The sequence below is a fragment of the Lactuca serriola genome, chromosome 7 (genome assembly GCF_051521515.1).
Source record: "Lactuca serriola cultivar US96UC23 chromosome 7, Lser_US96UC23_V15, whole genome shotgun sequence".
In the NCBI taxonomy this organism is placed as follows: Eukaryota; Viridiplantae; Streptophyta; class Magnoliopsida; order Asterales; family Asteraceae; genus Lactuca; species Lactuca serriola.
Window position 1 is genome coordinate 21,962,792 of NC_136414.1, and position 24,099 is coordinate 21,986,890.

The 24,099-nt window shown below is 35.1% G+C and overlaps 1 protein-coding gene across 2 annotated transcripts; it reads right to left on the reverse strand.

Moving 5' to 3' along the window:
* Nucleotides 1-7,985: 7,985 nt before the first annotated feature.
* Nucleotides 7,986-13,155, reverse strand: LOC145061397 (Met-10+ like family protein / kelch repeat-containing protein). 2 transcript variants are annotated; one of them, XM_079008850.1, is made up of 9 exons: nt 12,275-13,155; nt 11,498-11,894; nt 10,288-11,361; nt 9,907-10,036; nt 9,565-9,800; nt 9,251-9,386; nt 8,927-9,003; nt 8,515-8,621; nt 7,986-8,328 (listed from the first exon to the last, which is right to left on the reverse strand). In XM_079008850.1, exons 1-9 carry the CDS (start codon nt 13,053-13,055, stop codon nt 8,222-8,224), a joined length of 3,045 nt encoding a protein of 1,014 aa, XP_078864976.1. In that variant the 5' UTR covers nt 13,056-13,155; the 3' UTR covers nt 7,986-8,221. The 2 variants fall into 2 exon arrangements, with proteins under 2 accessions (XP_078864976.1, XP_078864977.1); XM_079008851.1 differs by having other exon boundaries at nt 11,498-11,882; nt 12,275-13,154.
* Nucleotides 13,156-24,099: the final 10,944 nt, after the last annotated feature.

Consider the following 24,099-nt stretch of genomic DNA (forward strand, 5'->3'; position numbering starts at 1 on the left):
TGAAGTTACTATACTTCATCTTCTGAATCCTAGCGCGCATACCTATCTACTAGTCTCCTGAGAATACAAGTTATTTTGAAAGAGTAGATCAACATTTAAGCTGGTGAGTTCATAAGTATTTTAGTGATGTAAAGTATGTTGTAAGTTCTTTTAGAAAAGTTCGTATGTTCCTCCAGAAAATCCTATATTTTCTTATGTGATGAATGGTAAGTAAAATGACTACAATTCCTTCTAGGAGTACTAAATGGATACAAGTTATATACAATTTAGAGTACACAGACAATCGATTGTGTGAATCTGCCCTAAGCCCACAACCAAACAAGGAACAGGGAATGAGGCGGAAGTCACACATCCCATTGTTTGTTAGATATTCACTGTATATAACCTTGGTGTATTCATTTGGTACTTATGGAGTTAATTATAATAGTTCTTTATATTTGATGAAAACATTCTTTAAGAAAAACCCTTATTTCCTTTAGTAAAAATGGTAACCACAATAGTTCTTTCTATAATCACTTAGTTTATACAAGCTATATATAATCTAATATCGAACGGATAGTTAATTGTGTGAATCTGCCCTAAGCCCACAACCAAACAAGGAATAAGAAGTAAGGGGGTAAGCACACATCCAACTGTCTATCAGATATTAATTATATATAACCTGATGTACAAACTAAGGTATTATAGAATTAACCAGTAAAGGTCCTTTAAGTTATATTGGTTTAATAAAATGGATTAAACCCTTTTACTGATAAGTTTCTAGTTTAGTCTACTACTTGTTCTATCTGAAAAGTATGTTTTTGTACTAGAAAAACGATGTATTGAATTTGTATACTATGACCTGACCCATACCTGGTAATCCGTATGATTACTTGGTGTATATATATATATATATATATATATATATAACTAAGATCGGATAGATAGTAGAATGGATGCATTTGCTCTAAGCCCACAACCAAACAAGGAACAGGAAATGAAGTGGAAAACATACACTTTACTGTCTATCGGACCCGTATCATATATATATATATATATATATCCCTAGTGTGTGCACTAAGGAATCATAAAGTTAGCATTATAGGCCCCTTTCTAAGTGAATGTACTAAGACTCGACTGTACTGTTTGTCTTTTGTAAGTTTTCCCAAGTTTAAGACTATCTTTACTAGAAAATAGTTTGCATTAATTTTTATGGGAGAAGATCACCATATGAATGTAATGAGAAAAATGAAAGTATTTAGTAATATTGTATAAGTAATTACTGAAGCACTTACTACCTTAAAACTAGTTTGTTAATTAAGGTTAAAATGTGAGAAGGTTGTAACCATACTGATGTGACTAGTATTTAACACGACGACCTAATGGCGCTGAAACTGATGTGACATTTGTCACCCGTAGACTTGCAAGTCCCACTGTAGCTAGCAGCAAGGTGTGGGGTGTCAATCCCGTATAGATCTATACACAAACTCATGCTCTACCTCCAGGAAAATCTGATTACAAAACGCAACCTAACAAGTATATTGCTAAGTCGTGAAGTAGTGGTTTCACATTATCGTTATCTTGTTCTTGTTCTTGTTATAGTATGTTCCTTCTGTTTTAGTGTATAGTATGTTCCTCCCTGTTTCTCTTTATAGTATGTATTGTACCTCTAAACTATACCTATTATAGTTTACTAGTATGTTTGTTTTGAACTGTTACCGACTTAAATAAAAGACTCATTTATCTACTGAGTTATGATTGTACTTTAAAAACGTTGTTTTATAAACAATAGAGTAACATAACTTAAAAAGAGTTTTTGAAATGGTTTTGATCACTTATAAAAGTATCGGAAATCCTTTAAAGTGATGGTTATCACAAATAACATTTACACAATTATCATTGTGTTCAAATTATATTCCCCCTTAAAAGCATTTAAAACATTTAAAAGATTTATTATAGGGGTATGAACTCACCTTATGTGGGTGATTCAATTGCAGATTCGTGTAAGGATGTGAAGTTCCACGAATGAATTCCCGAGACACAAACGAGTCCTAAATGACATATAATGGCATATATAGGCATGTAATTAGTCTTTTAAACAACTAACATGAAAGCAAACACCCTTAGGGACTAGGAAACACTTGAACTAAGTGTTACAATCACATGTGATTGACTAAAAGGGGTTTACGGCCACACAAGGGAGTGTACGGCCGTACACTCATGGAAAACATGCAAAAGTGGTGTTTGTGGCCCTATCTAGCATCCATTAAGTGTTCACGATCCTATGTCGGGACATAAGATGAGTTTGTGGCCAAGACATGCACCAAACAAGGGTTTAAAGCCATGCAAGGGTGTACGGCCGTACACTTGTTGTTCATGCTAAAATGGTTGTTTCTAGGGTGTTAATCAAGAGTTTCTAATGTATACTAAGTATATGGAAAGGATACTTACGATTTGGAAGCTTGAAGGGGGTTCACGGCCACCAATAACTAGTGTGTGTTCTTGGTGTTCTTGGTGAAATGGATGAAGGTTTGAAGATCTATCATAAAGAGGTGTTTTCATGGATAAATCATGAGATGTTTACAAAAATAAGGAGGATATCAAGAAAGATGGAAGAATCACTTACCACTTTTGAAGATTAGAAGGAGTGTTCTTGATGATAGTTGAGAGAGAATGGAAATTCTTGAGGTGAAAGTGTAAGAAATGAAGAGTAATGAAGGAATGGCCTACATAAGGGCATGAGTTCACAACCACCCTGAGTGTATGGCCGTGCACTCATGTGTGCGTCCGTACACTCCTCTTGAAGGAGTTCTTGGCTCGATTGTAACACGATGATCCTAAGTTAACATAACCCTACACCTAATCCTTAAGTGTACTAGGCTTAGAACCCATAAAATGATCCTTAACAATGCTAAAAGATAGCAGAAACAAGTCTGCCTCTCGATTGATTGGCTGGACTTTACAAGATAAATTTTTTTGGTTTGTCACACACTCACCTGCTGGATCAACTCCATCACTTTTTGACCAAACTCACCCCAGTAAATTGGGGTCCGACATTTCATCTCGTAGAGCAACTCGAAGGGAGGCATACCAATAATGGTGTGTGTGTGTGTTGGGTTTTAGTTCAAAAATAGTTTCATAAACTAGAAAAATATGGCAACAAAAGACTTTAATTTTGAAATAACATAAACATTTTATACGCACCAAGGATCTCTTGCAAGTTATAGAAAGATTAAAACACCAACCAAAGAAGAGGTGAAGAAATAACAACCTTTGTAGTTCTTTAGGTCCTCTTGGGAGGCTTGGAAGTTGATGAAGAATGTGGAACGTTTGAGACACCAACAATGATTCAACTTGATGTAGATGCTAGTCCAAAACAATGTTGAATATGCAACCTTTTTGAATTATTGAATTAGATTTATGTTGTACCAAAATAGTATTTTTCCGTTTATTCATTATTTTAATCATTTAACTTTGGTGTTAGATTTCGAATTATGAAAGAATTATTGGTTGTTAAATTTTGTGCTTGGGAGTATCCCAATTTACTATTTCTCATTTTTCAAATCCCCGATTCGTGTTATTAATCACCTTGAACAAAATAGAAGAAGGTTTTTATGGGGTGGAAGTGATGAAAAACACAAAATCAATTGGGTAGCTTGAGATAAAGGCTAGCCCCAATAGAGTCGGAGGGGTCGACATCAGCTCACTTAGATCGATTACCATTGTCATCCTAATTAAATGGATTTAACTCTTAAAGATAGATAACACAACAATATGGAGTCGAGTGATTAGTAGTATACATAATTTTGACAAAAAGATGTTGGAATTGCTTGCTAAGAAATCATTTTTCGGGGTGTGGAACAACATTACAAAAGCCAAGTTTGATACCACATATCTAAGAATTGATTCCAAAAATATTTTTCTTTTGTGATTGGCAGGGGAGATAGCATGATGTTTTGGTTGGAAGATTGAATTGGCTCCAACAGATTCATTTGGAGCTAGAAGTAGAATTTATGTTCTCTATTTGAGGTCGTATAGTTGATTCAGTTCACTGCATTTACAACTAACTTCACCCTCACATAGTCTCCATATAAGTTAAAATTTTCTCTGTCCCTAGACGGTCGTTATCTAGTAGATATGAAGATGAGGACAAATGATTCCAATTTCACTTCTCCGTCATGAACCTCGATAGATTTGATTAATTTTGTTCCTATGAAAATCCTTTGTATCATCTAGAGAGACCGTTAGGGAGGATTCATACGACAGTGAATCTACGAGTCATAGACATTAACTTTCCTAGAACCTCCTGTCTGATTTGTCATTCAAGTGTCGAGACAATAGATTACTTACTAGCAAGTTGTTCCTTTACGCAGGAGATCACGTCGAGGATATTTGGTTGGTGTTGTATCACATTGTTTCCCTTTTGGGAAGTCGGTGAAGTCATAAATTTCATGGCCTAATGGTTCAACTGTTTGAAAAGAGGAAACTCATCGTTGTTATCATTTATGGAAACCTTTGGGGCATTTAGACAACAATAAACGAGATGATATTCAAAAAGGTGATCTCGTCCCTTAACAAAACGAGTGGTTTTATTATCTCCATGGTGTATTTATATCATTATAGTCAAATTCAAAGGAAAACAGGGAATATATATGGGTTAATTTGTTGTTCAAAACCCTTAATTGCTTATAATTTACATTTGGTGTGTCATTGTTGTATCTAGTTTTTTTCCAAGCTAGCTTCCTGCTAAGAGGGTGTTTGTCTAAGCTTAAAAATGTAGTTTTTTAACTTATTACAGTTCCATACATGTATAAATTAAAATGAATGTTTGAATATGAAACTTTTTTTAAAAACAATTTATATCGGTATGAAACTGGAGATAAGTCATTTTTAATAAGTTACTCTCCCTAACTTATCAAAACTCAATATTACTTATAATTGTCTCATATCTTTAGAAAGCCTTTTTTTGATTATTTTGCCAAACATTAAAAAATATTTATCAACTTATAGTGTTGTGACACAGCATAAGCATTGGAAAACACTCTCTAAGTTTGCCGAATATATATATATATATATATATATATATATATATATATATATATATATATATATATATATATATATATATATATATATATTTGAATTTTGAGTTATTAATCATAAGCAATAAATAGAACTATTCATTGTAAGGATATTTCGTATTAACTTTAACACCGTACTAGTATCAGGGCCAGTTTAGACGGTGAGCAATCCGGGCGACCGCCTAGGGCTCATGTTTTCGGGGGCCCAAACTTTTTGGGCTATGTACTGTATATATATAAACAAATTATTATCTAAATAATGTCAAAATTTGTTCAAACTCAAACTAGCTCAAAAGATAAACAATTTGACTTGTTTGTTATTGCTAATTGAACGCGTTTATACGATTTTTTTTTTATATATTTGTTTTTAAGGGAACATTTTTTTCTTTTCGCCACGGGCCCATATACGTTTGAATCGGTCCTGATTAGTATTTATTTACACTATATATATTCTTGCTTTTATTCTAAGTTATATTATCTATGTGATAAGGACGTAAGGTGGGAGAAAGAAGCCTACCAAATTATAGTATAATACATATATTTATTGGGATTGAAAATATTATTTCTATTTTATAGTTGGAGCAAATAATCGAGTGATACAAAGGACACCTCCATGTGAAATTAATTGCTTCCCGTAATCCCGTTCCAAAAATAAATAAATATAATAGAAATGAATTTAATTGAACACTGAAATAAAGGCTCATCAGGTTCATTTGGAAAGGATAAACACCACGTGCAAACATCAGATGGAAGTCTGAATTTTCTCCGGGACCCACACAAATTGCAAGGTGTCCTTCCTTCTAGCTGACAATTGTACCAACTTCTTAATTATTTGAATTAGTTGCCGTTTAAAAAACAAATTGAATTAATTTCATTAAAAACATACACCATTTTAGGTATTCTTTTGTTTCAATTTAAATTTTGGTTTTTTAAATACATCTCCCCTTTTGTTTTGACATTTTTAGTTGGTTCTCGACTTCTCGTTTATTATACGATAAAAAAATGATTATTTTTTAAATTAAATTGGTTTGTATTTTATATCTTTTTAAAACAATAAATCTAATATACGTTTAATTCATATGCCTTAATCAGGACTAACCTTACACTTGAATGAAGAAATGAAGAAGAGCAAATACCTAATATCGTTGAATTAGAAACCATTTGATGTTTGTCTTTTATATAAATAATATTTTATGTTTATTTGCATAGTAAATTACAAGAATATATAAAAACTTGCAAATTCAATCCATAGTTTCTTCAGTCTCGTGATGGAGTTTGACTTTTGTTTTAGTATTGGTCCTTAATCCAATTAATTATCCTTTAAAATTGTTTTAATATTTTTTTGTTTTTTGTTTAATTATAATAATATTTAATTAAATATTTAAATGTGCCCCACCATCCCACTCCCAACTTCTACGGTTCTACTGTGCCCCGATTCTTTTTAATGATTTTTTTTAATTGGCTTTCAAATATATTTTATCGCTTTTCTACTTATAGCCTATTCTTAATATTTATTTAAATAGACAAATTCATTATTTTGAAAATCTGGGAACATAAAAAAAATACAACTTTTGGAAGAAAGGATGAAGATAGGTGCCTCTAGGCTCTATGAGTGACCAAACTCGAAACAAATATCAAACTTAGTTTTTTTTTTTGAACGGCGGGAAAACTATTATTAAAACAAGAGAGAAAACAGAAAAATACAAGCGAGAAACTCGAGCCTAATCACAAGAAACGGTCTAAAATAGACGGGGAGTTCCAAGCATGTCAACTTAAAGAATTACAATTGGACCTATTTTTAATCCAATTAAAAGTAATTAAGCTAATATCGTCAGCTGTAAACATAATCGTCCGCCTCTCATTTCTAAAAATCCAAGCATTCCTCCCCTTCCAAATCAACCAAAAAGTGGTATAAACTAAAGATAATATTAGCTTCCTCACCTTTTTACTTCCATAGTTGATTTGAGAAGCTCCATCAAATCATCACATGAGTTTTAACGGGACCCATTTGACCTATTTAAAGAACCAAAGCAAAACTAGAACAAGAGAAGAAAACATCATCCACACACTCATCAACTTCTTGATAGAAGGGACAAAAGGAGGAAGACAAATCAATACCATGCTTTTGAAGATTCAAAAATGTCATAATCCTATTTTGAATTAACCTCCAAACAAATCAATTGACTTTTAACATGATCCATTTGAACGATTTAAAAAACTCCAATGTTGCCGCCCATGTACGAGAAGGTGGGTTTCACTTGGAGGAAGAAGAAGCGGGGTTGGTTGGGGTGGGGGTAGATGGTAGGCCCATTTAGTCATGGGCGGATCTTATACCCAATGCTCTACATGAAACCAAAGTTAGTTAAAATATCGAGACAAAAAAATGGACTAAACTTGCAAGTTTTGGTATACATTATACAACACTAGTGTCAGTTATCATTCTTGTAAATTACTATGCAAATACACATAAAATATTATTTGCATTAATAAACACGACAATAATGCCAAAACAGAAAGGTAAGAACAATCTTGAGGTTTAGATTAAAAAAAAAAAAAATTTAGGTTGAAACAAGAAAAGTCTCCACGATGAAATGTCGGTCGATCGGTTTAATTGGTTTCTTAACATCTTAAAATTATTGATTTTTGTTTATTCGATTTCGGTTTATTCGGTAAAAAACTGCTTAAATGAAAAGATTCAAATTATAAGCTATTATTTCTAGAAAAAGAAAACAGTAAAATTTTTCCAAGTAAAATGTTCAAAACATAATCTCTTTCGAAATTTGCCCTTTAATAATCTAAAAAGGGTTAACATTTTGGCATCTAATTTTACATAAAAAATTATATGACACTTATTTAGAGAATTCCCACAAGTCCCCAACAAAGTTTCTCAGTGTTTTTTGAAAGTTGCAACTTACAAACATAAAATCGACACAATCAAATTGAACATTATAAATTAAATGGTCCAAGACTATTTTTCAATTATACATTTCAATACATTCACCTCTTGTTTAAACTATACCATTCACTATCAATAACTCACGAGAACAACCACAAACACACAAATCATGTTCTACCTTCTTGATCCCAAAATCTTTGCAAACTAGCAAAATGACCAATATGCCCTTGATTTTATAGCTCCCAAATGTAAAGATTTCTTGATCTTATGATTCTACTTGTTTGCATCTTATGTCTACCACAAGATGACGAATGTGAGGTGCATACCATTTTACTCTCTCTACATGTTCTACAAATACATCCCAATTGTAACCTACAAAAATCACAAAAAAGTTAAGAGATTTTTATAAGCATTTTAAAGAATGTGTAAAACATTGAAAGCCCAAAGTTACATAATAATAGCCCATTAATCTTTCGATCAACTTAAAACGATAGTAAAAGTTATTTGAAGCCCACAACTTTTAAGACTTGTATAAGGTGCTCAAAGTTGTGTCTTTACCTTGGGATCTTGAAATTTCTTTAATGGATTTTGACACGTGTTGTGTCCATGATTCTTCTTCAGTGTCTTTCACGTTGCCATGCACATGCATCATGCCACCATTGCTCCTGAAAAACAATATGATTATAGAAAAATAAAAGAATAAACACAAAGGGAAGTGTGATATGATCGTATGAGAATCAAATTGACTATTATTAGTCAAATTGGGATGTAAAATGTATTTGATTTATAAAGTTTAATTCGACTGTAATGGATCTTTCTTAAAGAAAATTAAGAATTTGAATCAATTTGGAAGTTGAAATTTATTCATTTTGACACAAAAAGTGAAAATAGTAGAAAATGAATATGTTGTGATAATTGTCTATGGCTCTTTTAGGACGTAATGTTATAACATGTCAAAGAGTGAAATTACCTTAATGCCCTTACAGCAGTTTCCCAACTACCCTCGCTCGATGGAAGCAGACCAAGATTGACTCGATCCGCAACTCCCTGGAAAATAGATAAAGTCAAATAGTCAAATACATTTACTCGTACAAAGTTCCTTTTGACTTTTAAAGTCAAACCAAATGCTCGATATGATAGAGTTAACAAAGAATATATCCAATTTCAGGAAGAATAACAAAAGCAAGATTAAAATGAATATAAAGATTATCTCCACTAAATGAATCTTTTTATGGTTTTTTTTAAGAATGATTGTATATAAAGATTAGAAAAAACAGAAAACAAGAAGTCATACTTTAGGTGCTGTGACACGATTATCTCCTTCAAGAACAATACAACGATCAGCCACACCATTTGCTTCAAGATTATGCTTCAAAGCCTCAATAGCATGTGGATTCCATTCACATGCATACACCATTTTTGCATTAGCCCTGTTCAAAAAACCACATGACATATGACAAAATCGACACAAATATTGAGATTATAACAATTTTCAAAAGTTAAAAGATTTGAAATGTGAAAGTGTATTGTTATTTATTGCAATTTGTACTACATTAGATCCTAAAATAATACAATTCGGATTAATAAACGAGTAGAAAATTTTCATACTTGACAAGGAAAGGCAATGTGAAGTATCCAATTCCTGTGAACAAGTCTACAATAACTTCCTCTTTACAATCAAGTTTCCCCATTCTAAGCTTTTCTGAAAGATTACCCCATGAAAACATGCATTTTGTAGCATCAAACGAATAAATAACTCCATTTTCACAATGGTCAACCCATCCGTTGACCCCAACAAGAATCTCCAATCCACTATCTCTTGTTCCCGTAGGTGAAACCCTGCCCTAAGATACATCAAGTTTCAGTTTTTGTTCACAAACATATCATGCATTTTTAAAAAGTTAGGTTACTTGTGGAGCAAGGCATGTGTGTTTTAAAATATTAGCTTACTTGTCTAGCAAGGCGACTAGCACCAAGTGATTCAGCAACACTCAGCCAAAGCTCCTTCCCCAAAGTGTCCCATATTGAGTCTTTGAAAGAAGTTATGGGAAGCACAACAATGTCCCCTAATCGCTCCCATCTACAAGAAATAGCAACATACTTTCATTATGATTTATAACAACTCTTATGAAACATCCACTTACATTAAGACTAGTGAAAATTTCATTGTATTTGGATGACACTGCTATAATTAGGTAGATTTTTCAAAGTACAATATTGTAATGGGAATAAATGAGAGTAGGATATTGTTGTCTCTTGCATTTATCCCTACTTTCCAACACTTACATTAACCACAAAAATTATGGGGGTGGGGTGAGTAGGTGACTATACCTTGTGGGTAGCTCTTCCAAGAGTGTCAAAGGAAGATTATGATGACTCAACAATGAAGCAACAACTTCTTTCATTACTTTCAATGGAGAACTTGAAGCTTTTCTAACTTTGACAACATGGTCAGCATGTGTTGTTGCACCAAACACAGCCAAAAGATCCAAAGCTCTTTCACTCGATATAACCTTAAAATTTTCTTGCAAATTAAGGTTGTTTACCTCATCTACCCCTTCATTTAACCCTGGTTTCTTATCTTGGTAGATTGCTACAAACTCTTTGGTGATTGGGAAACAAACATAAACTCCACTTTCTTGTGTGTAGACTTTTCTCTCCAAATCCAACCATCCAAACTTTTTCAAAATGTCCTTCGTGGGTTTCGCATGCCTTTTATCAACTCGCAAAACCCATCGTAAAGGAACAATCTTTTTTCCATATATACCCTCAAGATTCAAATCCAAAACCCCATTTGATATCTTTTCAATTCGGGTATCTTTTGTGTCACAAGAAAGTAAGGGAAGCAAGTTTATCCTCATGGGTTCACTAAACTTGGTTCCAAATGCATAACAAGAAGCACCACCACCAACAATAACAAGATCATCACCAACAATACTTGTTGTGGAACGAACAAAAAGGTCTTCACCAATCGAATTCAACTTGATACGTTTCCAAAGACTTCTTTCCACTTCAAATATTGATAATTCTTGGTAATGTTGTCTTATAGGACACCCTCCCATGACACCGATGTAGTTTCTATACACAAACATCATGTGGGAAAATCGTGCATAAGGTGTACTTCCTACCACCTTTTCTTTTCTCCAAGTGGATGAATGAATGTCAAAAGTGTAAAAATCTCCTAGTGCTTTTACCCCATCGTATCCTCCAAACATAAATAGTTGAGAATTGTAGGCTACCATTGTGTGGGAATGGCGAGCGGACGGTTTTGCCCCTTGAACATTAACTTCTTCCCATGTCATGGTGTGTGTATCAAGCTTATACATTGATGAAGAGATGTTTCCATTGTGGATCCCACCAAAAACATAGAGGCTTGACCCAATAACTGCTGTTGCATGCCGATGACTATACAAGAACCGATAAAAAATGATGACATTTTAGCATAAGAGAATTTGGAAATGGGAAAATATTAAAGGGCTAAATGCGAAAAATAAACAAGTCAATATAAGCACATTGTTATTTCTTGCATTTAACTTGTTACCTTTGAGGAAAGTCAATTCCATTACATTGTAATTCCATCCATTCATAATTCATTGTATTAAGCACCCAAACATCATTTAGCACATTCCCAGGATCACCTCTACCTCCAATAACAAACATAAGCTCTCCTACTAAAGAAGCAGTGTGACCCAAACGTGTGGATGGAGTGCTTCCATAGTCAACCAATTGTAGTTGACCAGACACTGAATCTAAAATCCACGTGTCTTTTCTTCGTGCATGTCTTCCCATGCCTCCAAACCCACCAAAAACAAGAACCGATTTAGGGTTTTTTGTGGTGTCAAGTGTAATGGCTGAATGACCCCAAAGATGAAGCTTCTCAATTGGCTCACCAGTGATAATCATTGGTTTTATAGGAAGAGTAAACCCTGCCAAATCATCTAAAGATTCAAACTTTATATGCTAAGATAATATGAAAATTTTCTGCAATCAAATGTTCAAAGTTAAGGATAGATATGTAACTTCAGAATTTACGGTTTATGTCATGATATAGTCATCAATTATTTGTTATTTTTCTCATTTTAATGTGAGCGAGTAAGAAACTCCAATGTTCGTTCAAAATGTACTATTATAATATGATATAAGCAGTTTTAGCCAAACTACCCTAAAATCCAATAAACTCATCAATTTTGAACTTAAAAAAGTAGCAAAACAGTGTTTCAAGAATTAAAATCTAAATTTAGAAACAGATGGATAACATATTACATGTATATTATTTTGCTGAATAAAAAAACGAGAGAATATGAACAACAAATCTTACCATTACTTGCGTCATCTTTAATTTCCTTTGTTAGTTGAAAATCATCCACTCCACCATTAATCATTGAGAAATCTTTATCACCCAAATCTTGATTCATGTTTAAAAATTCATAATCACCGGTTACAGTATTCTCTGGTCGCATGATTAACTCATTCTTCAACAATGCATCATGAAAACCATCACCTCTTTTCCTATTAGCTTCCATTTTCTCATTAGCAATCCCAACAAGGTAATTCAAATACTCCTTTGACACCATTATCTTATGGGTATCCCCTAATGGCACTTCTAATCTAATCGAACATCGAATTGCAACAATAACTCGCTTACTGTTCACATTTGTAATCCCTGATTCCCTAAACCCACAAGAAATACCTAAAGACACTAGCTTTTGAGCAGAAAGAACGTCTTTACATTCAACAGCGATGATCAAAGGTTCGAATCTGAAAACTAGATTTTCTGGGTTGTCGGATTGAAGTGAATCGGTGGTGGAGTTTGGTGGAAAGATGAGATTTTGGACCGAGTTAGGGTCAGCTGGTTCATGGGTGATGAACACCCAGTTGCCACCTTTGGCTTTTTTCTTGACGGTGGTCGTGGTGGTGGTGGGGGTTGAGAGGATGGAGATGCGGCCGGAGCAAGAACTGGTGGTGAAGTAAGATGGGTGAGAATTGAGAGTTTTGAGGAGTGGGATTATGGGTGTGTCTATGTCTCCTTTTGGTGATTTATCCGGCTCCGGCGAACTCATGGTGGCTAAGGTGGCTTTCTTTCTCTTCTCAAACTCCATCTCTGACTGCCTCTGATGAATTTTCCGGCGGCAGTTGAAGGTCTGCTACCCCGGGGAGTTTGAGGGAGGGGATCTCAGAGATGAATTGGGCTGTTTGTTTTGGGCTTTTAGGTTTGAATGGATTCTTTCTTTACTCCGTTGTGATTCAATTCAATAACATTGGGCTCTTAGGTTCATTTTTGAGTGGATTCATTTTTCCTTCCAAGTTCCAAATTTTCAACCAATTATTTAATCAACTTTCTTTTTTTTGTTTTCGTATTATTTTTCAAGTCAAATAAATCATAGAAGTTTGAAAATTTATTGTAACTACAACATGATTTTCAAGGATTATATATATATATATATATATATATATATATATATATATATATATATATATATATATATATATATTAGTTGTTCTGCGCCAAGATACAACTACAAATAATAGTAAGACACATAATTAAGTACATATGTCCTTTAAAAGCATGAAAACAATGAACTTATAAGAAGCTTGGCACAGTGATTGCATGCATTGATGTAATAATATTAAAATAGAAAGAATGAATAAAACATGCGGGGGGGGGGGGGGGGGGGGGGGGGGAATCATGAAATCATCTGCTTCAGCTAAATTTAGAAAATGCCTAAATATATATCTAGATAATTATAGGTTATATGTGTTTATTATATGTGCCGAAAATGTTATTTATTAGATAAAATATTATGAGATATTTAATTGATTTAATCATATAGTAATAGGTGATGATAGATAAGAGATGATAGGTAGGTGATGATAAATAAGCGATGATAAATGGGAAATGACTAGGAGATGCCCTGACCTTGACTTGCGATGTTGCGATGGAGTCATTTATCAGGGTGTAGATGGCAACCACAGACTAATCTAAGCAGCGTTTTTGAGCAGAAAAGCTCTTTCCTCGGAGCCTTAAGGAGACTTGGGGCTTCCTTCGGGTACTAGGGGGTTTTCCTATACTTTAAGGGGGTTTGGGGGGTTAGAGAGAGAGAGTTTAGAGAGAGAAAGTGAAGTTCGAAGGTGTGAGAAGAATGCTTCACCCGACACCTCTATTTATAGGCTGGCTGGCAGCACAACTCATCGAGTAGGAGGACCTACTCGTCGACTCCATGGCCAGGTGTCACCATCTGGTGGCTAGCCTTGGGGAGGAAGCAACGGTCAGGATTTCGCCACGTCACCCGATTTCGTACAGCTCATTCCCGACTTAGAAAAATCATAACTCTCGCATACGAGCTCCGTTTTTGAGAATATTTATATCCACACGTAGGTATAGACAAGATCTACAACTTTCCTTTTGACTCCGTCGGCTAATTCTCAACCGATTTTAAATTTAATAGTAAGAGAATATTATATTGTTAAATGACCGCGTAAACTTCATAACTTCTACATACGGACTCCGTTTTCGTCTGTCTTTTTATTGTTGAGCTCCGATTAATGAGATATTCAATTCTCATTTAGGTTGCGTTGGCCAAAAACCGTTCGATCTAAAATTCGAACTTCGGGTTATGCATTGTTATGCCAAATCTTAGAAAAATCATAACTTCCTCATACGAAGTCAGATTTGGGCATTCTTTTTTGCATATTCTCGGTTTAACGTATACTACAACTTTCATTTAGATCTCAAAGGCTAAAAATTAGTTTATCAAAAAATTAGTTTATCAAAAAATCACTTTTTACGATTCTCGGTGTCGTGCCGATTTTGCCGTAAAACTTCGACAAGTCATAACTTCTTCGTTATAACTCGAATTTCGGTGTTCTTTATATGTACGGAACCCTTGTGACATATACTATAACTTGGTTAAGATTATTTATTCTAACTAACCTTCTATTAAAAAGTCATTTTTTACGCTTATCGTCTCTAAATTGACTAGCCAAAAGTTGCGGGCGTTACAATTATCTCCCCCTTAGGATGATTGTGTGTGACATCCCCATTTTTCACGGCCAGAAAAGACCGATTTTGTTTATGCTTTATAAAAATAAGAGTATCTCTTTTAATAAAAATGTTGCGGAATTTGTTCAAGAAAAAAACATGATAAATACATTATCAAAGCACTTCCGAAGAAATGCATTTTATTCATTTTAAAACATTGGGATGTCATCGTCAATACAGAAACATAAGCATAAATAGAACTTCCATTCGTTATCACTAGTGACTTATATCTCGTTAATCACTCAGTGTAATGTAACTTCATATCGACACCTGTGGTACAAATAAATTGAGTGGGTCAGGTTGGGAAACCTGGTGAGTATATAGGGTTTTCAACCCACAAAAATATAATTATTATGTATAATCATCAAACAACTAACCCAATTACTCATCCCCATTTTCTTCTATAATCTTAAGGATCTACCCTAAGAGTCAGCTATTCTTCATTCATTCATTCATTCCTAAGGATTGTCCTAAGGAATAGGCACGAAGTCCATCGTTGCCTATGACACAGATGTCAAGCACATCTGCTAGTTCTATCACTTAGGCGCAGCTGCCAGAATTATGACATTCTCTATGAGGCGCATCTGTCGGTATTGTCCTTTAGGCGCATCTGCCGGGGTTATGAGGTTCTCTATTAGGCACTTCTACTGGTAGAGTCCTTTAGGCGCATTTTCCAGGGTTATCTCGTTTATTGACAGTATCATTTTCGAGAATCCACTCGCAATACATGTCAATGGGTGTTTAGAGTACACCGGTGAACACATCGTTCACAACACCTACAGGTTGCGAGCATGCTAGTGTTCCACTGGACTGTCTAGAATAGTCTGTGGTTGTCATCCATACTCTGCTAGATAACGGGGCCAGCATTTGGGAACTAGGCTACTCACATCGTCCACCTCTCACCCTTACCTCATGGTCTATATCACCTCTCAACTCATCATCCAACTCATATTTCATCTACCCATGTTTTACCTAACATATTATGTAGATATAAATACATATACAGTTTAAATCATATAAAACTTGTATAAAATCGTTCATCCAACATAGATAGCAAGTATACAGATAATATGCACACATAGCACGTAGTTTATATAAAATACTTCATATCTATGTGTAAGATGAAATGGACCATGCACTCACCGGAGAAGGTGATGACTCGGTACTCCGAAAACACTTCGTTATTGTTAAAACAATTTCCCTCGGACAAAACCTAGTATCATTACCACTAGAGTTTAGTCTAATATTCACCGAGACTAATTAATAGTCTAGATATTATTACTATTATATAAGCGTTAAACAATATTTATATAACCCATAATAGCCTAAGTACTTATTATAAGTTCCTAATAACGTTACCATGATTAAATAAAAGATATATTAAAAATAGTGTAGGCGTAGCTCACTTACACCGGGTTTTCTCGAAAACCAGGCTTCTCTAGAGCAGCGTTCCCGATCCGAAAGGCTCTTTTCTTGGGGCTTCGGGAGCCTCGGGGATTCCTTCGGATGCTAGGGGGTTTACGTAGGCTAAGGAGGGAGTTAGGGGGTTAGAGAGAGAGAGAGAGAGAGAGAGTTTAGAGAGAGAAAGAAGTGGGGAAAGGTGTGGGAAATGGAGGAACCCGACACCTCTATTTATAGGCTGAATTCCCGATGGACTCTCCAAGTCGGTTTACTTACTCACCGAGTCGGTGCCACATGTCATCACCTGATGGCTTTTCTTGGGGAGAAAGTCTTGACCCATATTCAGCCACGTCACCCCTTTTGCAGCAGCACCCTGCCGACTTCTAAACCTCGTAACTTTCGCATACGAGCTCCGTTTTCAACGTTCTTTTTTTCCACGCGTAGGTAAAAACAAGATCTACAACTTTCATTTATACTCTGTTGGCTAATTCTCGACCAATCTTAAATTTAACAGTAGGAGGCGGTTAGACTGTTAAATGACCACGAAGAATTCGTAACTCCTTCATACGGACTCCGTTTTCTTCTGTATTTTTACCGTCGAGTTCCTATTAATGAGATCTTCAACTCTCATTAAGGTTACATAAGCCAAAAACCGCTCGAACTAAAATTCAAGTTTCAGGCCGTGCACTGTTATGCCAAATCTTAGAAAACTCATAACTTCCTCATACGAAGTCAGAATAGGGCGTTCTTTTTATGGACGCTCTCGGTTTAACGTATACTACAACTTTTGTTTAGATCACTAAGGATAAAAAGTCTTTTATCAAAAATTCACTATTTACGTCTTCCGGTGTCGTGCCAGTTTTGCCGTAAAACTTCGACGAGCCATAACTTCTTCGTTATAACTCGGATTTCGGTGTTCTTTATATGTACGGAACCCGTGAGACATATTCTAAAACTTGGTTAAGATTATTTATTCTAATTAATCTTTTGTCGAAAAGTCGTTTTCGACCCCTATTATCTCTAAATTGACTAGCCCGGATCTACGGGTGTTACATTGCGTCCCGGAAACATCAACAAAATAGGGCTTGTATAATGACTCCATACGCTATCTCTTCATCCTAGGTAATAATCGTAACTTATATATTCCTTCGAATCAATATCTATCTCTTAGACTTATTGGCTGCAAGTAGTACTTGATCGTACACCCACTCTCTATCTCACGTTAGTCTTTCAATCATGACCTTCGAGTCACAATATCGATTCCTTATTAGAGACTCCTTCTTCTTAAAAAACTTATGATAAGCTCTTTGATTACCACCATGGACCAATGGGTCGTGTTCTAATGACATCTCGTCGTATGATGCGACGCTTAGACTCAGGTCTTTTAGAGTCAAATTCCAGACTTGAAGACAACTTCCTTTATGCTATAATGTGATATAATCACATTCTAACATGTAGCACTTATAGCTAAAAGCTCTTACAATGATCGTGATATTTCTATTGACCGCTTCGATTTTACTTCAATCGTGTGGCTTAAATCAGATGCTAGATCGATATTGGTTCTCTAAACCATGTAACACACTCATCATAGTCGGAATCGATATGATATGACCTCTAGGGTCGGAATAACAATCATATTCTCAGTCATTACCGAAACGATGGCAACAACATACTTGAATAAACCGGAATCAATTACCAACTTCTTGGTAACCTTGTGACTTTAATTTCCATGATCCAAGTGTGAATCTTGTGCTTCTGGTAGTATAGGCCTCTACTACCTTTCACACCTACTCATACTTGTCCCAAGTATTGTCTCGCAGTTCTCCAAGTTATTTTCACAAAAACAATTATAACACATACCAATGTGTCCAAACAATCATATAATTTTCTCTAGACTCTACTAGGACTTCTTCCATGCGTATCTTCGATCATCAATTTTGCTTCAACTCGGTTGGTGATGGAAATTTCAGACAATGGGATAACTTCATGGATTATACCAAAAATCTTTCTTTCTGCTAATCGAAAGTGTACTTCTCCCGTATTAGACGTATTCTAAAGGCAAGATATCACTCTTATGATATCTTCTGATAGGTACTATTCGGTATTGTAAGCCTTCTCATTTCCTCCATTTACTCAATTCACTACTAGTCTTCACCATGATGTTCTGCACACCAAAGTAGTCGTTTGGTCTATCGAGACGAGAATAAAGATAGAGGAAGGTTTAGATCCATATTCCTCCTTATTACCTCGAAAAATTATATGTCGGTTCCAATATCTTAATTAAATGTTTAGAAATCTGAACACATAAAATTTCCAGATCCGGTCGGCAGCAGACCTTAGATCCGATCAAACGATAGCATAAAACATCACAAATTATTAATCACATTAAAGCATCCTAGGTATCTTCCATAATTAAGCTAGTGCTTGTGTCTATTCCGGCGTACTTCCTAAAATATATTAGACACACTCCTCACGATAATCTCTTAGCATTCTAAGTTTAAGTCTAGAAATAAATCATTATTCCTAGTTCGCTTAAAGTAATGCTCTGATACCAACTGTGACATCCCCATTTTCACGACCAGAAAAGACCGATTTTGTTTATACTTTGTTTAAAAATCAGAGTAATATTTTAAGTATAAGTGTTGCGGAATTTGTTCCCAGAAAAACATGATAAATACGTTATCAAATCATTTCCTAAGAAATGTATTTTATTCATTTTAAAACATTTGGGATGTCATCATCAATACAGAACATAAGCATAAACAGAACTTACATTTATTTACACTTGTGATCTACATCTCTTTAATCTCTCAGTGTAATGTAACTTCATATCGACACCTGTGATACAAATAAGCTTGAGTGGGTCAGGTTGGGAAACCTGGTGAGTACATAGGGATTTCAATCCCACAATGTTATATCATATATATAATTTAGAACTCACAAAATATACAATTTCCCCATATTATAATCAACTATTACCCCACCCCGTCAATCTTAGGGGTGGCAAAAGCTGACACGGCACGACAAAAATACACGACACGAAACGAAATTGGGACAAAATCGAATTTCGAATTCGTGTTCGTGTTGTTTATAAAAAAACCCGAAGTCGTTTCGTGTCGTGTTCGTGTTCAGAATTCAAAACGAAATTAACCCGACAACAACACGAAATTAAAACGATAGTAACCCGACACATTAATTGGTTCTAAGCAAAGGTGGCAAAGGGTGATTCATTGTTTATCATAGTTCGATGGAGCGTGTGTGGTTTACCGGCACATCGAATAGGTGATCGTTATAATGAAGGCACCATGTGAATTTGCATGGTAATTCACACCTGCTTTGTGATCCTCGGTATCCCAGTCACAAACAAGAGGGGCATATCGAGATTTAAACATGCCATTCAACAGTTTCAATGAATCTCATCCGAACCTAGGAATTCTCAATACATTTAGGACTTATAGTTAGTTTTTTATGGTGGAGAATTAGTGAATCGTCATTCACTTACCTTCAATTTATTTGCATGTTAGATTACGACATCCCTTTTCTAATATTTAAATATTGTCGTTGGATCCTAGCCCTAATTTTTCTTATTGGGTGATAATTAGGGATTCATATTCTAATCTATCTTTGTCCTTTCTATTTGTAGATGTCGAACGCAAACAACGTTGCTGCTAGTTCTTTCATATTGATGAGCCTTTGCCAAAAGGTCACTTTCGATGGAACGAACTTTAGCGAATGGATAAGATACATTCGCACCATTGCTCGCTATGAGGATAAGGAGTATGTCCTCGATGAGAAGCTCGAGAAAATCAACCCTGAAATCGCTACTCCGGCTGAAATGACCGCTTTTGAAACTCATGAGCGCGATGCAACGAAGGTACATTGCATCATGATAGCCACCATGAACTCCGAATTCCAAAAGTCCTATGAGGACATGTACCCGTACGAGATGCATCAAGACTTATTGGAGAGATACCACCAAAACGCGAGACAAGAGCATTATGAGATTTTCACTAACATGATTTCCGCTAAGATGGGTCATGGAGAGTCACTTACCGTGCACCTGCAAAAGATGCAAAGGTATGTCGACCGCCTTCGCAAGTTAAATGTTGACTTTGGGGAAGACTTGGCGATCGACATGGTGCTTCACTCTTTGCCTCCGATGTACAATCAATTTAGGATGACCTACCACATGAACAAAGTGTTGGGTTTTGAGCATTCTAACACTCCTATGGTGTACATGCAACCCTATAAACCTTGGATCTATGTTTTCTCTATTATACATGCAAATAAGAACTTTCCAAGGCTTTAATCCTAAGTAGCATATTATGATGTTCTTAATCTACAAAGTACTAGTTAGAGGACATACCTTTTGATGTAGCTTGATGTCTTCAAGCTTTAAGAGCTTAGCCCCAATAGTGTGGAAGCCTCAAATGGAATCACAAATCACCAAAACACCTTGGAAGACTTTAGAGAATATGGATACTTGGTTCTCTCTAGTGAAATTGGCTAGCCCTTCTTAGTGTACCACACACTAGTGCCAATTTCACCAACCAAGGACATCTTTATATAGTGTGGAGGATTAGGGTTAAACCCTAATACCCATGACCTTTCATTTCCTAGGATCCATGGGTTAAACACTCCATGGACTATCCATGAAAGCTTAGCCCAACCTAAATGAACTTGGCCCATTTCATATATATAAGAGTCCATATTTAATTAGTTCCTTTTGATCACTTAATTACTTATAAATTAATTCTTGATCAATACTAATTAAATAATATGATTCCATATTAATATATTAGAACTTATAATATATTAATATTAATCATAAACATACTATTCTCAAAAGATTATCCATATAAATTGTGTCGATGAAGTGCAACCCAAATGGACCATGCCGGGTCGGGTCAAGTACATACCAAATATAGTTATGGACTTAGACATTAATCCAACAATCTCCCACTTGGTTAAGTCTAAAACTATTATTGCGTATGACTTCAAACCTAACTGGCAATCGTAGCTCTTAAAGCTGCTGTCGAACTCTGATCTTGTCAACGAACTTGTCCATTAGATAAGGGATCATATATTCCTCCATTCTAGATATCATATGGACTGAGACATGGATTAAAATCATTCTCTCTGTCCATTTGTTGTTTCCCGATTTCCGATTTATGACGACTGACTAATTAAACAAATCAAATCAGTCCTGGCCCGGCCGAGCACTTTCATTTGTCATCATCAAATCATCAAGGGGCCCACAGATATCGCTTTTACCCCGAAGGTAAAAGGAATGGATAAACTTCGACTCATATGGCTTGTTCTACTACTTGTTGAATCATACACAAAGGCACGTTTTATAGCACTGAGTTACCAAATGCGTTTTCGTGCAATCAATGTACAACCAACTCATAGTAACAACTCATATCTCTAGGTTTGAAGAATATAAGATATTATCGTCTCATGATCACTCGTGATAAAATCCATGAAGTGATTCCAATGAGCACGGGTTGAATCCAATACTCAGAACTTATGAGCACTCATGAGTGTTGTAGCCCTTTGTCCAACACCTTAGACATCTACAAGCCAACCCATGACAGTCTTAATTCATATCTACTTCCAACATATGACCGACTGTGGATGGTTTGAATAACTTAGTCATTCTGGAAGAATAACCTAGTTTATTCGGGAAGTCAAAACATGCAAAATGAAACACAAGAATAATTGAATCCAATATGGTATCAAAACCTATGAACATAAATAAAACACCTTTTATTTATCACCATATGATTACACATTATTCATGTATACTGTTTCAGCTATCAACTTTATTCTTGAATTTAAAACAATAGTAATCCCATGCTCCAAGCATGTACACTATGTTTTCTAAACACTAGTCATGCCATACACCAAGTATGCATACTATGTTTGTCTATGATCTTTACTTTGTGAACTATATCCATTGAACATAACTTCAATAATTCTCTTTTCACACTCCCAAATCCTTACTGCAAATACAAGAATTCCAAATTCATGTCATTTACTGAAATCTGTTAGATTCTAAACTTATATGCATTGATCCTCTTGTAATGATTATGCACAAAGTCAGAAAGACTTGACAACAATCATTACAGAGTATTCCAAAGGAGATCAGCTCCTTGGAAACTTCCTTCTTGCATTAAGTTTCCTAATCTTACACAGATTGAATAATTTCTAACTTTGAAACATTTCCATATTCCATTTTGACTATCACTTTTGAACAGGAGTTGCCTCCTTACAGATTATGTCAATATGGTCCTTTCAAAATTATCACTATACTTCCAACTTTCCTTGAGCACCCAATCTTTGGTAAACCTTAGATTGTCCTCGACAATTGTTTAATCCTTTTAGTCATATCCAGTTCTAAACCTTTTCCCTTCTTAATGCCCCAGGCATTTGGAAAATTTTAGAAAGGATGAATATAGCACATGTAATCGATCCTATATCCGAAGCATATGGGAATCGATTCATGATGTCTCACATAAAGACTAAACCAGTCTTTTGCTATAATATGTCCATTTCAATTTGCCAAGTTCTCATAATTCAGATTATGAAAAGGGATGCCGTAATCATAATAGAATTTTAGAACGCAAATAATCGACTCATATACAAAATTTCCTTATGTTGAGCCATTCCAACATGAAATTCATATATATATATATATATATATATATATATATATATATATATATATCCTTGACTAAATACGATTAAAACCTCAATCTAAGCTTTTAGATTTGAGATGAAGTATAATTTCCTCTCCCTTAATTATAGCAAAACAACTTTTTCCCAATTGAAACCTTTTGTTTTCTATAATTAACATTGCTAACTTGCAACCTTTATCATAATTATCATGCTCCCACTAACATGATGATTATTCGCATAACACTTATGATCCCACTAGCTTTGACATGTACTCAGAAATCAGCTGACTTTCTTACCAAAGTTCAGATTTCTGATACTAGATTGTTTTGATAAAACTTTATCAAAATCATACACCTTCCCTTAGATAGCACACTTGTGTGTCTAAACAATTATGAAGAGGGATGTCGTAATCATAATGGTTAGACCTTTTTGCCACTTCTCACAAGTCCAAGTTAGTGTGCCGGTAAACCACACACGCTCCACTAACGACTTTGAGAATGCAAATATCACAATTGCTATCTAAGCTAAAATCTACTTAGTGAAAGTGTTTCCTCACCATCATTTTCATGAATCGGAGAGAAACCTTATGACACTTAGATTTGCTGGTGTATGTGTTCTTTATCCATGTGAATTGTCATAACCATAGTCACAAGACAAGGATAATGACAAATCCAAAATAATATGGATTGAACTCAATCTTAATTTCTTGCCACCTTGCAGCTCAAGGGCCTGCCATTGCTTCCAAGTTGTTGTGCAACTAATTGAGAACTCTAAGAACTCATACGCAAAGCCAACTTTAACTGGAATGGGCACAGAATATGTCAACACGATAGGTTATAAACCTCAAGTCGTGTGCTGGTGAAGAACCTCAGGTTCTCTTCTTGATTAGTTCTTGAGACTTTCAAGACCTTTAAGACTCACACTGTCCTCTTGACCTATAAGACTCCCTTGTCAAACATCCAAGAGATAGTGTGGATTCTAACCAAGACAAACACTTCACACAATTGGCCTTAGTTGGTCTT

What these genes read in the sequence shown, in the direction of transcription:
- LOC145061397 (XM_079008850.1), bottom strand. Translation starts at nt 13,055, where the DNA reads ATGGAGTTTGAGAAGAGAAAGAAAGCCACCTTAGCCACCATGAGTTCG. An exon ending in ATCGTGTCACAGCACCTAAA is followed by an intron (nt 9,004 to 9,250) that starts GTATGACTTCTT and finishes TCTATTTTCCAG; the next exon opens with GGAGTTGCGGATCGAGTCAA. An exon ending in ACTGCTGTAAGGGCATTAAG is followed by an intron (nt 8,622 to 8,926) that starts GTAATTTCACTC and finishes ATTGTTTTTCAG; the next exon opens with GAGCAATGGTGGCATGATGC.